Source organism: Dama dama, chromosome 13 (assembly GCF_033118175.1).
Source record: "Dama dama isolate Ldn47 chromosome 13, ASM3311817v1, whole genome shotgun sequence".
In the NCBI taxonomy this organism is placed as follows: Eukaryota; Metazoa; Chordata; class Mammalia; order Artiodactyla; family Cervidae; genus Dama; species Dama dama.
Genome location: NC_083693.1, coordinates 64,859,915 through 64,874,463, shown reverse-complemented (window position 1 = coordinate 64,874,463; position 14,549 = coordinate 64,859,915). Strand labels below are relative to the sequence as shown.

Below are 14,549 nucleotides of genomic sequence, written 5' to 3'. Positions count from 1 at the left end.
CCCAGGCACGGCAGGGACCTGGAGTGAGCACCAGCCTCCCTCGGGATGTTGACAGACGTAACCCGGGAACAAGTTCTGTGGTCAGGGACGCTTGGAGAACAACCAGATTCTAAAGAGAACTCCTCGGCACCTGGCCATGCACATTGTAAGACTGAGATAGGTGTTCTGTGCTAGGGAATGTTCTGGTCTCATGAAGGCTCAGAAATCTCAGAGTGTCCCTGCGAGGCTCCCAGACCTTATTTGGCCAGTGACTCTCGGAGGGGGTCCGCATTCCATGACCTTAAGGAGAAGCTGTCCCTGCCGCCCACCCCCGGCACAGTGTGGCCCTTGTCACCACTGGGCTGTTAACAGAGGCCAGAGGGTCACCGTGAGGGCTGGAAGCAAAGTCACCTTCCCGGTTTATCACCCGCCTGTGACTCAGCCCATGTCTCCATCTGCTACATGGGAAAGGTCAGCCTGCAGACATCGCAAGACTGTCTTTCCACCGCCCAGCCCTGCCCTTCCCCTCAGCTCATGACTGCTATGCGGGGGTCCTCCAGGGCTGGTAACACATAAACAAGGAACGGGAAAGGCAGTCGGCCGTCCCCTTTCCATTCGGGATGTCAGGCCCTCCTGCACAGCCACGTCCGTTCCCAGGTGCAGGTGTCCAGACGAGCCTTTAGCATCCTCCCGCCTATGGGGTCCCTCCAGTCCCCATCGTGGCCTCGTGCAGGTGCAGGGAGCCCTGCCTCCCTCCCTGGTCGGATGCCCCCGAGAGTGGACGCCGCTCCCAGCTGACTGGCAGGCCCCCACACCAGGACCGGGTATTAGTTGAGTGCGACACTGAATGAGACGGCCCAGAATCAGAAGCTCCACAACCTTCCCAGCTGTGTGGCGAGTCCAGTCGTCCCTCTGAGCCTCAGTGTCCCCACCCTGCCCCTGGAATGGTCCTGGGACCCTGGGGGTCCCTAGATGAAGCGCCCACAACCGTATCAGGCGCTCAGTAGGTGCTCGGTCTGTCGGTGATGGAGGGGCCTGGGGGTTCACCTCAGCACCTCCATCGCCGCCTCTTTGCAGACAGGCAGAGGGCTGCAGAAGGATGTCTGAGGTCCCTTCACTGAGCTGAGAAAGCGCTTTTATAAACAGCAGGTCACGAGGCTTTGTGACAGAGCAGCAGCCATGGGTCCCCTTGCCGCCGGGCCGGCGCTGCGGGCCTGACTCAGGAGCTTTGTGGATCCTCGCCACAGTCCCTCGGTGGCAGTGTTTTTAGTATTCCGTTTACCGACGCGAGAAAGCAGGGCCCGGCGGGGCCCATTACAGCTCATGGCACACGGCGGAGACTGGGCAGTGCCGGGCGTCCCCCGGGGCTGCGGGACCAGTGGCCGAGCTGCTGAGCCTGCACCGCTGGGCGTGAGTGGGAGGCGGGCACGGGGTGGGCTCAGCAGGTGCCAAGCGGACAAGTGCCCGTCCCAGCCAGGCTGACGCTGCCTCCCAGACAGTGGCTCCCCAGGGTGGGACGCCGAGGCAGCGGGGCCATGGGCAGAGGGGCCCTGCCTGCAGAGCATCACGGTGCCCAGGGGTGGGCTCCCTGCTTTGTGCGTGTCTGGAAGCTCCCCATCGGCCACTCGGCTTCCTGTGCCGGGGGTGAGGGCCACGTGTCCTGCGGGTGCTGCCCGGGCTCTGTCCCAGCCCGGCTGACCCAGCCTCACTTCTTTTTTCTAAATCCAGGTGAAAGTCACATAACATACAATTGTTTGTGGGTTTTTTAAAATATTTACTTGGCTGCATCAGATCTTCATTGCAGCATGTGGAATCTAGTTCCCTGACAAGGGATCACAGCTGGGCCCCCTGAAATTGGGAGCATGGAGTCTTAACCACTGGACCGCCAGGAAAGTTTTCTTTGATTAGTTATTTTAGCATGAACAATTCAGTGGTATTAAGTACATTCACAGTGTTGTACAACCACCACCTCTGTCTTGTTCCAGAGAACATTTTCATTTTCATCACCCAAAAGAGAATCCTGTACCCACTAAGCAGCCCTCCTCATTGCCCACTCCTCCTGGCCCCTGACAACTACTAATCTGCTTTTCGTCTCTATGGATTTACCTCTTCTGGACTTTTCATTTTAAGGGAATCATGCAGTAGGTGACCTACTGCGTCCAGCTTTTTTCACCTGGCCTAATATTTTCAAGGTTCCTCCACATTGTAGCAAAGGGTGGCAGAACAGTATTCCATTGTCTGGGTAACCCATTCCATTTATCCAGTCATCTGTTGATGGTCATTCGGGTTGTTGCTGCCTTTTGCCTGTTGTGAATAATGCAGCTGTGAACATTGGCATACAAGTTACACATCTGGGGTGGAACTGCTGGGCCATGTGATAATTCTCCATTTAACTTTTTGACCCAACTCTTTTTTTTATTTCTGGTGGATCAGCCCCTGTGCTTCCCCTTTGACCCCATCCCAGCAAGCTTAGGACTCTGGTATCTACTGAGCACCACACGTGAGCCCTATTCTGGCCGACTTAGGGGTGACACACTGCCATCCGTGCCCTAAAATGCAGGTGGGGAAGCTCCTGGAGCCAGACCTGTGCTGTCCCCACTGCTTAAATGACCTTGTGACTCCTCCCAGCTGTCTGGGGTAGAGGCCTCGATGGCCCGGATTGGCAGATGAGCAGACCGAGGTGCAGAGAAGCCAAGTACTTCTCTCTAAGACCGCAGAGCTAGGAAGTCATGGTCCAGATTCAAATCCAGAGTCGTCTGCTCCAGTCCTTCCCAGGGTGATGTGCTGCTTCCTTCCAGGGGCCAAGCTTGAGCCCATGAAGACTTGCCTGTCCCAGGCCAGCTGTGATTAGAGCAGAACACGAGTGGCGTCACGGTGGAGTCCCGGGGCCAGCTCCCCAGCCCCGTGGAAGCATCGCCAAAAGCTGAGCTCAGACCCAGAAGCTGGGCAGGAGTGGCCGAGTAGACTCTGGGGAAGCTTGCTCAGCATGGGGAGTTAGGGTGGAAACACCAAGGTTAGCAACTTGTCTGGAAGGGGAGAATGACAAGTCCCACCCAGGAGCCCTGTGTCCAAACCTCCCCCGACCCAGTACCAGCCAGTAAATGAAGGCTGGTCCACGGAACCCACCGCCTCACAGCCTTGAGGCTCTGACAATGATGGGCCAGTGCGGTGATGCTGACAAAAACTCCCCCTGCTGCCCACGTCCTCCCCGACTTTTCCAGCCGCTCCCAACTCTGTTCCGTGGGCGGTTGCCTTGCACTTTTGCTTCCACCGTGCTCTCACCTGGGTCCCTTGGCCCAGCCACTCCAGTCTTCCCCTCTTCAAGGTGCAGCTCTTAGGTGCCCTGATCCCCATGGGGTCACAGCAGACTCTCCTTCTCCTTCCTTCCTGCTAAGAACCTTGTCTTGTACAGGCTCAGTGTGTGTGCACTAAGTCACTTCAGTCGTGTCTGACTCTTTGTGACCCCATGGACCATAGCCCTCCAGGCTCCTCTGTCCATGGGGATTCTCCAGGCAAGAACACTGGAGTGGGTTGCCATGCCCTCCTCCAGGGAATCTTCCCAGGGATCAAACACATGTCTCTCATGTCTCCTGCATTGGCAGGCGGGTTCTTTACCACTAGTGCCACCTGGGAAGCCCATGGCTTTTGCAGGCTAAATAAGGGAAGTCGCTCAGTCGTGTCCAACTCTTTGCAACCCCATGGACTGTAGCCCACCAGGCTCCTCAGTCCATGGGATTTTCCATGGGCTAAATACCTGGGTCCAAATGCAACCCTAAGCTGTGTGGCTGTGAATCAGCCCTGACCCTGAGCGTCAGCGCCTCTCTGTGTAAAATGCTGGTAATGATGCTCACCTCCCCGCTGGGCATGAGGACCAGAGGTCACAGATGCCATGCCTGCCCAGCCTGTGGCAGGACTTGGAAATGGCCATCCTTGGGCTGATCCTAGAGGGTCTGTCCTGCCTGTTGCCTGGAGGTAAGAGCCGGCCTCGTGGCGCCGCAGTGGGGATCTCTATGGTTTAGTATCTCGTCTCCCTGCCCGAGGTCTGACTCCCGTGTGTCTGTGTGTCGTGTATGTGTGTTGGCAGCTGGACAAGATTGAGGGCGTGTTCGAGCGGCCGAGCGACGAGGTCATCCGGGAGCTGTCCCGGGCCCTGCGGCAGGCACTGGGCGTGTCTCTCTTCGGGATCGACATCATCATCAACAACCAGACGGGGCAGCATGCTGTCATCGACATCAACGCCTTCCCCGGTGAGCCGTGGGGCCGGGGGCTGCCTTCACCTGCCTGGAGGCTGGTGGCCGTGGGTGGGTGACGGGGCAGGAGAGCCGGCCTGACCACTCCATCCCTCCCTGTCTGGGGCCTGGGGTCAGAGCAGCGCCCGCTAAGCCTTTGCCCACCTGCCAGCAGATATTCAGGGCTCACAGTGGGCCTGCTCCTGAATGTGTGTCCTTTACCCCGCTTCTCCTGACCCAAAGAGTTGGATACGACTGACTGACTGAACTCTCCTGACCCTGTGCCATCAGCAGTAGCCTTTCTTGGCCAAATCTCAGCTGACCTCTCAGGCCCTTGTAGATTTACTTAAAGAGCTGAGAGGATTCTGGAGGGAATACAAAGCCCAGTTTCCGTGAAGGGAGGGAGGGAGAAACTGTTCCAGGTCACACTGCAGGGTGGCGGCAAGGCCTTGCTCCTTCTCTGCCCTGAGCCACTGTGTGGGGGACACACTCAGATCTGGCCAGCTGGGGGTGGGGGGGCCTGCTCCATGCTGTCTGCTGCAGCCCTAAGGCGGGAAGCACGTGCCAGGCCCTCTGGGCCTGCTGGCATGACCAGGCTCTGCCCAGCACCCCTCAGATCCCCACTCAGCAATGGCTCCATAGGAGACATCACAGAGACCCCTCAGCGGGACTGTTAGCCACAGTGATGACTGTGGGGTGGGGGGCAGTCCTGGGCTGGGCTCCTTCACCTAGACGTGTGCTGAGGCTGGGCGGCTCCCTGTCCTTACAGCAGGTCAGGGACAGAGTGACACTTGGCACCCCCTCAGCCCGGAGCAGCTTGGGCAGGTACTTCTCAGCGGTCGTCCCTGTCTCGAGACCTCGGCTCTCCCCTGTGTCAAGCACCCGCCCTGGAGGTAGAGCAGCAGCCCTTCTCAGTGGCCAAGAAGATAGGAAGCCATTCCTGCGTGTGAAGAGCCTGGCTTGCCGGAGGAGAATGCTCCCCTGGGTTTGCAGGGGCCAAGAGCCCCTGTGCGTGGGGAGTGCTCACGGGCCTCTAGGCTGGGTGCTTGATGTGTGTCCCCTGCATGGAGGGCACGCGGGTCGGGCCCAGCCAGCCCCGCTGTTCACAGCCAGGGAAGCCCAGGCTTAGAGGAGGCCCCTGGCTCCCTCAGCCACGCGGTTTATCCAGGGCCCGCTGCGTGTCCCAGCTGCTGCAGACACTGGGGTGGCGTGCGCACGGCGGCTGGGGTCCTGCCCTCGGAGGACAGGGGCTCCTCTGGGAAGCAGGCATGGGGGCAGGGCCTGGCAGGGAGGGAGGGAGCCACGCAAGGGCCTGCAGAGGGGCCCTGTGGCCTGAGGCTTCCTGTGCAGTGGGGAGGCCAGAGGCCAGAGGGGAGCCCAGCACATGGCCATTCTCTCTGAGCAAGATGGGGCGGCCATCTGAGGGCTGTGTTTGTGATCAGAAGTTGAGACCCTGTGGGACAGTGGCCTGTTTCTCGGTAGTCATCCTCGGTGCAGCCTGGAGGGAGAGGTAGGTTTCTGATGGACGCGGGTGACGGAATGAGAGAGCATGAGGGAATTGGGGCTGCGTCAGGGCAACAGTTACAACAAATCGGAGGATCTAAACCAGGGAGGAGAGGGAGGGGATGAAGGCAAGAAGGTCGCCGGGTTAACAGACTCGGGGGCAGGGCAGGGCAGCACTGGGCTGTTGGGGTGGAGGTTCTAGAAGGAGGGAGAGAAGAACTCACAAACCACTGAGCTGTGGGTCTGTGCCACGTCCTGAGTCTGTCCACCCCGCCGGGACCTGTGCGACTCGGGCCGGGCGCCCCGGGTGTGCAGAGGAGGACAGTGAACCAGCATGGACAGAGGAAGCCATGAGCCCGCCGCCCCCTCCCCGCCCCCCAACGGGCCAGGCCTGAGTGACAAGGCTGAGCCCCCCAGAGACTGTGTAAGGGCGCCTGGCCCACACGGAGGAAGGCTCCGGGGAGGGCGTGCAGCCCAGGGCCCCAGGGAGGTGGTGTCCAGGAGACAGCCGCCTGGGGCCCGGCTCTCTACCGGCTTGATTTATGAGCCTGGATCTAGGGTGCCCGTTGGTCTGGAGCCCTTCACCCTGTGCCTCGGATCGTGGGTGTCTGGCAGCGCCCCCGCCAGCCCCCCCGCATGCTGGGCAGTCGTCCCCAGCCTGCCTGGGGACCTTTGTCCCCAGCACCTCATCTCATCCTCACAGCCACACAACGTGCAAAGGACTGTTGGGATCTCCATTTACTGACATGCATGGAGCCAGGGGGCTGGGCGCCACATCCAAGGTCATGTCCCAGTAGCAGGGCTGGGTCTGGGGGCCTGACCTGAGGCTTCGTGCTTTCTCCGCTTGAGTCGTGGGTGCAAATCCCGACTCTGCCCCCTGACAAGATGAGCCTCCTGCCCAGGCAACATCAGTGTTCGCTTGTGTGCAGTGGAAAGAACACTCCCCTCCTCTCAGGGGAGATGATGTGTGCACAGCACTCTTCACGCCTCAGCCCACCCTCCCCAGGCTGCATGGGGCTGTGCGCCAGGCCTCGTGTGGGGACGGCAGAGCCATTGCTGAGGGAACAGCTGATGGTCCCTGGCGGCCCGTCAGTGGGTCTCAGCTCTCCTCCCTGCTTGCATCCGACCCTGGAAACACAGCAGCATACCTGCTGATGGCCCCCGCGGGGCTACGGGCTACCCTGCTGATCACCCCAGTCCCAGGGCCGAGGAAGCCACCAGGGCTAGGGTGGAGCGCCCAGCACCACGTGTGTTCACGGCACAAACGGCACCAAAGGGCCCGTCAGATCCCAGCGCTGCGTGTTGTCCTCACCTGTTGTTGTTCAGTCGCTCAGTCGTGTCCGACTCTTTGTGACCCCATGGACTGCAGCACGCCAGTCTTCCCTGTCCATCACCAACTCCCAGAGCTTGCTCAAACTCACATCCATCAAGTCGGTGATGTCATCCAACACCTCATCCTCTGTCACCCCCTTCTCCTCCTGCCTTCAGTCTTTCCCAGCATCAGGGTCTTTTCCAATGAGTTGGCTCTTCCCATCAGGTGGCAAAGTACTGGAGCTTCAGCTTCAGCATCAGTCCCTCCGATGAATATCTGCATCTGTAGAATGGGGCCAACCCTCGGGCCCCGCTCCCCAGGACATACCCTTCCCAGGATGCCACGAGGGAGGATTGTGAAGCACGTAGCCAGGGGCAGCACTTAACCTGGATGGACCCCAGCCGTGGACACTGTCATCCCACTCACCTTCCAGTGGGCACGTATCCACCTGCTGATGGCTCTTGGGTGTTTGGGGCTGGTTACTTAACTCTCTGCCTCCATTTCCTCGTCTGTAAAATGGGAACAGAGGGTTGTGATGATTAAGTGAGAACAAGGCGAGCAGAGCAAGTATGGTGCATGCCAGCTATCTTGCCCACTCTTGTTTTTACTCTGGGCACCTCCACTTGTCCCCCTCAACCTTGGGCTCCCTCAAAACCACAAAAACAGCAAACCATTGTTTGCTGAACACAAAGAACGTGGACAGGGAGGCATTCCCATCCAACTGGCCCCTGGGCAGCCTTTTCTGTATGCAATAGTGCACCTGCCCGTGTCTGAACCTTCATTCCCCCCGCTGCTTGTACGGATGGCTGTGAAGACCATCCCAGAGGCCGTGCGAGGGAGGGGTCAGTCCCTCTCAGCACCAGGCCTGGTGTCAGCGATGGGGTCACATCCAGGAGGTGGTCCCTGCAGCCCCTCCCGATGCAGGCACACCATCCCTTTTGGGGACATGCTTCCTGTCCCGATCATTGTTCTTGCAGCTGTGTGCCCAGTTTGCATCCCTGCGAATTGATTCAGGCAGGCAGGGGGTGGGGCACCCACCCCTTGTTGAATTTCTTTTGAAGCCGTTTTCAAAAGTCAGCAAAATCCTCGCCCTAGATCTGAAACTTGCTCTGTGGGAGGCTCCGAGGACTGTTTGCTGACAATCACAATCGAGTCTGTGATGGGAAACGCAGGCCCCTGGCAGTTTCTGTTCAGGAGACCCAGGCCCGCGTGTGAGGGAGGCGGTGTCCATGCGATGGCCTTGTCCGGGCTGCCCAATCTCTGTCCCTCGGCTTTGCAGGTCAGGATGCAGCCCTGGGGGCCTCCTTGCAGGTGCTTGGGGGAGGGGAAGTGGAACAGACTCAGTTCCAGGAGCAGATGCTGTTGATCAGGCCTCACTCATGTTCCAGCCCCTCCTGGCCCTGCCTGCAGGAGCCCCCAAACCCGAATCTTCCGCTTACACACGAGGAAGCTGGGGCCAGGCCACGTGGAGATGAGACGTGTTTGATTCAGACCTGGAGGAGTGGGCCTTCGGTCCCGCCCCCTGAGCCACATCCCCACATAAGGGCATCAAACCACAGTGCTCCGCCACGCAGTCGTGTCTGACTCTTTTGCAACCCCCTGGACTGTAGCCCACCAGGGTCCTCTGTCCACGGGATTTCCCAGGCAACAACACCGGAACGGGTTGCCATTTTCTTCTCCAGGGGATCTTCCCAACCCAGGGATCGAACTCACGTGTCTTGTGTCTCCTGCATTGGCACTTGGATTCTTGACCACATGTGCCATCTGGGAAGCCCACCAAACCACGTAGAGGGTCATCAAATGAGACCCTGAAGCTGTGCCCGAGAGAGACAGGGTGCAGGGCCCTTTCTCATCATCCTCCTCTCTCTAGATGCTCATACCCCGGGGGTGCAGCCAGAATTCAAGGACTGGCCCTTGGGGCCACACACACTTGGCGTCTGGGCTATGTGTACTCCACCAGCTGCCCCTGAGCGCCCCACTCACCCACCCACCCGGCTAAGCCTGCCGTCTGTCTCTCCCATCTGCAGGCTACGAGGGTGTGAGTGAGTTCTTCACCGACCTCCTGAACCACATCGCCAGTGTGCTGCAGGGCCAGAGCGCGGGCGCGGCGGGCACAGGGGACGTGGCCCCACTGAGGCACAGCAGGCTCCTGGCGGAGCAGGCCGGCGGCCTGGCGGCCGAGCGGACGTGCAGCGCCAGCCCCGGCTGCTGCAGCAGCATGATGGGCCAGGAGCCGCCCTGGACGCCCGAGGCTGACGTGGGCGCCGGCAACACCGCCAAGCTGCCGCACCAGAGACTCGGCTGTACTGCCGCCGTGTCGCCCAGCTTCCAGCAGCACTGCGTGGCCTCGCTGGCCACTAAGGCCTCCTCCCAGTAGCCTCAGAGCCCGGGACCCAGAGAGACGGCGTGGGCCGCAGAGCGCGGCCGCTGGGCGAGCAGCTCCTGACGACGGTGACGCTACTACTAAGGATTCCCAACGATCTGATTCTTCTACTTCTTTTTTTTCCTTAATTTTTAACCTGATTTTCTGATGTCATGATCTAAATGAGGGGTGGGGGTGGGGATGGAAAGGAACCCCAAGTAGTCCAGCCTCGCGGCAAAGGGATGATCCCGCCTGGTTCCTGCTGTGCAGATGTCTTCACCGAGTTTACACACGCTTGTGTTTTCAACACTAGGTCTGAATGTGAGGTGGGGCGTGCCTGCGTGTGTGTGTGTGTGTGTGTGTGTGTGTGTGTGTGTGTGTGTGTGTGAGTGCCTGGGTACGCCCACATCTGTCCTTCTCAATGGCTGCTGTGGGCTGGTCCTCGGGGACCCTGGAGCAGGCCGTCCCGGGTCAGGTCGTCGGTAGCTGAGCAGAGCGAGTCAATGGTTCCCTGTCTCTTCCCGCCCGGCCCCTGCACCCCGGCCCGGCCCGTTTCTCTTACCGATGGCCTCAAGCCCCACCAGGTGTGCAGCAGACCCTCCCAAAAGCGTGACCCCAAGGAAACCAGAGGCCTCAGCTTCCCTTTCCTTGGGGAAGTCCATGCAGCAGGTCTGAGCTGTGATCCACCTGCTGCCGCTCGTGAAAGCCAAGGAGGAGGACGCTTCTCCGGGAAGGCCACAGCCCCAGGCTGGCTGCCTCTCTCCATGTCCCACTCCCCGGAGTCCACTGGGCCCGTCAACACATGTCCTGTGCGGCCGTGCGAAGGGTCCGCCCTTCCCTGACCAGGGGCCGCTGCTCCCCGGACCTGGGAGGAGGATGCCCGGCCGAGAGCCTCTGGGCTGATCCTGTCTGTGCCAAGGATTTGTGCTGTGACTTTGGGCAAATTATTCCGAGAGTCGCTGGGCACTCATGACCAGAGAACTCAAGGGCAGGCTCAACGCCCTACCCCTGCGACGCAGCCTGTCCTTCTGTGAAGTCCACCCAGATGAGCCTCCCCTTGGCACCCAGGCAATCGGCGGGGGTCCTCTTCCCAGGCCGGACGAGGCTGCCAGTTGTTCCACGCCTGCCCGGAAGGCCTGATCCACACCCCTCCCGTGTTCACTGCCCACCCCCAGCACTGAGCCAGCCAGGGGCGAGCAGGCTGCAGCCCCAGAGGTGAGAAAATGTTCCCTGCTTCTCCCGTCCGAGCCCCCAGCCCCTGATGGCAGCAGACCAACCGACCACCGGCTAATCAGTCCAGTTCCACAGTCCAGGCGGGCAGGCAGCCCCCTTGGCAGAGAAGGGGACCAGTGAGGGGCTTGGTCAGTCCTCTGTCAGTGTGCCCACCCGGTGGGAAACAGCAGACCCCCTGAAGCATGAGCGTGTGTCTTCAGATATCAGGCAGTCAGAGGGAGGGGAACAGGCCTCTGGGCTGTCGTGCGAGGTCCAGGGAGGGTGCCACGAAAGAAGCTGCTGAGTCAGGCGTTCAGAGGCACCTTCAGGCCTGGTCAGCAGGGACACGGGGGTCGCCTGCCTCTAGGAGAGGAAGGGCTGGGGTGAGGGGCGCTGCCCTCAGAACTGGCCGGCTTGTCCTAGAAACCAAGGGCCCGCCGACAACCGTGTTTACACGACTTGAGTGTTGAACCCCGATTATAATGTCTGTACGTCGCCTTTCCTTGTCTGACCCCTGAGCTCCAGGGGAAGCAGGAAAGCGTGGCCGGCCTCTTGCACTGCTTTGTCTCCAAAATAAACTACTGAAATCAAACTGCATTTCACACGTGTTTACAAAACGTTGCTGAACGTTTCTGTCCTCCTGCCGTCTTTTAATAAAACAGCTTTACCTTCTGGAATAAAATTCCAGTCCTGATCGCCTTAGGACAGGTCAGGAGTGCAGGGTGACTCCCGCGCCTGGTGGGGCCCCTGGTCATGTCATGTCCAGATTAATTGCTGCCTCCCCCATGGGGTCTCACATGTTAGCATCCAGGGCCCAGATACTGAGGAACTTTCCCAGTGACATGGCGCTTTCCACCAGCCTCGATGCGGGTGGCCAGCAGGGTGACTGCCTCTCCCAGGAGTGGAAACCAAGGATGAGGGTCGGCTTCATAAAGGCCCAGGAACTGCAGAGCAGTGGGGAAGGGACCGGTCCACTCGAGAGCGTGTATGGGCCTCTCCCCAGCTGGTGAACCCCATCTAACAAAGAGTAGCTGACCCCACAGGGGTGAAGGAAGCTGCGTCAGGGAGTGTAGACAAGGCCGTGAGCAGCATGAGGCATCACCAAGCGACCCCCACTTCAGTGTTACTGGGCGCACTGACCGGGTCCCAGGACACACGCCAGGAAGTTGGTCTCCCCCTAGGCCTCAGTGTCCCTGGCCTTGGGGCCTCCTGCCAGGGGAAGACAGACCTGCCTGGAATGCTCTCTGCCTTTGCAGCCTTTTCTTCACTAGGGCTTGGTGCTGCCACCTCTGATCAGTCTCAGAACCTTCGAGGGCCCATGGGGAGGGACTGCTCTGGTAAGCTGCTGGTAAACTGGGGGTCGGGGGCAGGGGTGTTGGGACTCCTTCCCCAGCTTCTGTTTGCTAGTTGGTGGGCTTGTTGGGGCCTTGGCCCTGTGGCATCTCTGGCTGTGGTCCGTGGCCAGGGCTGCTGAAGGCCCTCTTGACTCAAAGGGCCCCGGGAGCAAGTGCAGGACCACGTTTTGCCTGAGGCCTCGGGTCGGTTCAAAGGGTTCCTTGCAAGGTCTCTGCCCTGTGCAGCCTGGAGCAGTGGCCACAGGCTGAGTTCTACTTGCAGGTTACAGAGTAATGTGGTTTCACATGCACTCAAGCCCCGACTGAGTGTGGGTGCTGGATGTCTGTCTTCCCCAAGAGAGCCTGGTGGCAGGAGTTGCCATTGGCATGAAGGTGTCTGAGTTTGCGGGGGGTGGGGGGTGAGTAGGGTTGGGCGAGAGGTTCCTCAGCATCACCCACAGGAGGCAGACACAGACGGAGGTCCCAAGGAGTGTGTTGTTCAGTCGCTCGGTCGTGTCCAACTCTGTGATCCCATGGACTGCAGCACGCCAGGCTCCCCTGTCCTTCACCATCTCCCGGAGCTTGCTCAAACTCTCATGTCCATCGAATTGGTGATGCCATCCAACCATCTCATCCTCTGTTGTCCCTTCTCCTCCTGCTTTCAATCTTTCCCAGCATCAAGGTCTTTTGCAAGGAGTTCGTTCTTCGCATCAGATGGCCAAAGTATTTGGAGCTTTCTTTAGCTTCAGCATCAGTCCTTCCAATGAATATTCAGGACTGATTTCCTTTAGGATGGACTGGTTTGATCTTGCAGTCCAAGGGACTCTCAAGAGTCTTCTCCAATACCACAGTTCAGAAGCATCAGTTCTGCGCTCAGCCTTCTTTATGGTCCAACTCTCACATCCATACATAACTACCGGAAAAACCATAGCTTTGACTATACAGACCTCTGTTGGCAAAGTAATGCCTCTGCTTTTTAATATGCTGTCTAGGTTTGTCTCCTGAGGAGTTACGTGGGGGTATTGTTTAAGTTAATCCCATCAGTGAGGGAGAAAACAACCTTGAAGAGAGGATTCTTCTCTATCCAGAGGACTGCCAAATATGGTTTATGGCAGATTGAAGGATCCTGGCAGGAAGCTGTAGTTTCCAAGCCAGCTGGGAAGAGCAGCTGTTGTCTGCCAGGCGGCCCCTCTGAGACCAAGAGAGACTGTATGCATTGTCCTTGCGAGGGGGACTGGGCCTTGGCTCAGGGAATCATTGTCCACAGAGAACCCACTGAATGGCTCCTCTGATATCCTCGGGGTTTGCATCTGCCCTGTCCTCTCGCCCTAGAGACTGACCCTTCACCCAGTAGGACCCCCGATAGCTCCTCTCCCTTCCTGGGCCACGGCTCAAGGGCCCCCGTGCTCCAGAGATCCTGAAGGAACACACCCCCTGAACGTGGCTTACCACGAGACAGAGGAGTGCATCCAGCCTTGAAGGTTCCGGGCATCTACCTTCTCTGGGAGCCTGGCCACGCCCTCGGGGCCTGGCCACAACCTCAGGAAGCCTGGTCACGCCCCCTGGGGCCTGGCCACGCCCTGTGCTGTAGGCATAGTCCTACCGTTGCCAGAGTCTGAGTCTGAGATGCTGCTGCAGAGGCCTCCAGACAGGTGGTTCTCCCGTTGGTCGTTGATAGTACCTTCTGCGACACAGGCTCGGTACCCCTGCCTCGGAATGGCCCTCCCCCGACACGCTGTTCACTGGAGAGCTGCCTGTTGGCGTGGAAGCACCAGGCCCTCTTCCTTCTGGTTCTCACCACCAGGTCCCATCCAAGGCCCCCTGGGGCCTTTTCCGGAAATGGTTGCATTTTTGCTCTACATCCAGTTATCCACAATCTGGTGACTTGGAAGGGACTGTCTCCTTCCCACAGCCGAACCCACCTCGGCTTCCGTTGTGGATCCCAGTCCTCTGCAGCAGGCTTTCTCTTTGGGAAAGCTGCTCCCAAGACGCTGGCAGCTCCAGTTTCAGTGCTGACACCTGTGCTTTTGACAAATGCTACGTGTTTTGATCCCGTTCACGAGCCATGCTTGTCAGAACCCCAAGCTGACTTGTACTTCATTTGTGTACACATGTATGTATATAATGTTTATATGAATCTATACATACTGTCTATAAAATCATCACTTCTGTAAAAACCAAGAACCACTGGCTGTTTTGATTCTGTTGCATATTTGCTCCATGTGATGATAGCAACAGGTGGCCCGTCTCCAGGAAGGGGTATTTCAGGGACGAGGTGTCCCATGTTCTCTTTATTTGTTAATTGTTCCTGGAGGTGGATGTGCTGACAGTTGACTAGTGGAATACAGTTAGTGTCATGTTTGTTATTTCGATAACTGTCAGGGTTGTGGAGGGGGGGGTTATAAACTTGTCTCATTGAAATGTGAATAAACACCTCATGGCACCAGCTCGTTGGAGAGTCCCTCTGTGCTTCACGGACAGGCGTCAACAGCAGTGGGCCCGCTCGCCAGGTTAGGAGAGGCCCAGACTTGCCAAGACCCCTCAAACGACTTGTGTCATCACTGCACTGGTTTTCTGGTCCAGGCTGTCTAGACCCCTCGAATCCTTGCCATGATCTG

The 14,549-nt window shown here is 58.8% G+C and overlaps 1 protein-coding gene across 2 annotated transcripts in view; it reads left to right on the top strand.

Annotated features, from left to right (window-relative positions):
• Positions 1-11,189, top strand: part of ITPK1 (inositol-tetrakisphosphate 1-kinase) — a 157,135-nt gene extending 145,946 nt beyond the window's left edge. For both annotated transcript variants that reach the window (XM_061159325.1, XM_061159326.1), the window contains 2 exons: positions 4,064-4,226; positions 9,051-11,189. In XM_061159325.1, the coding sequence (XP_061015308.1) occupies positions 4,064-4,226; positions 9,051-9,400 (513 nt within the window). In that variant the 3' untranslated portion in view covers positions 9,401-11,189. The remainder of the gene's footprint in view (positions 1-4,063; positions 4,227-9,050) is intronic.
• Positions 11,190-14,549: the final 3,360 nt, after the last annotated feature.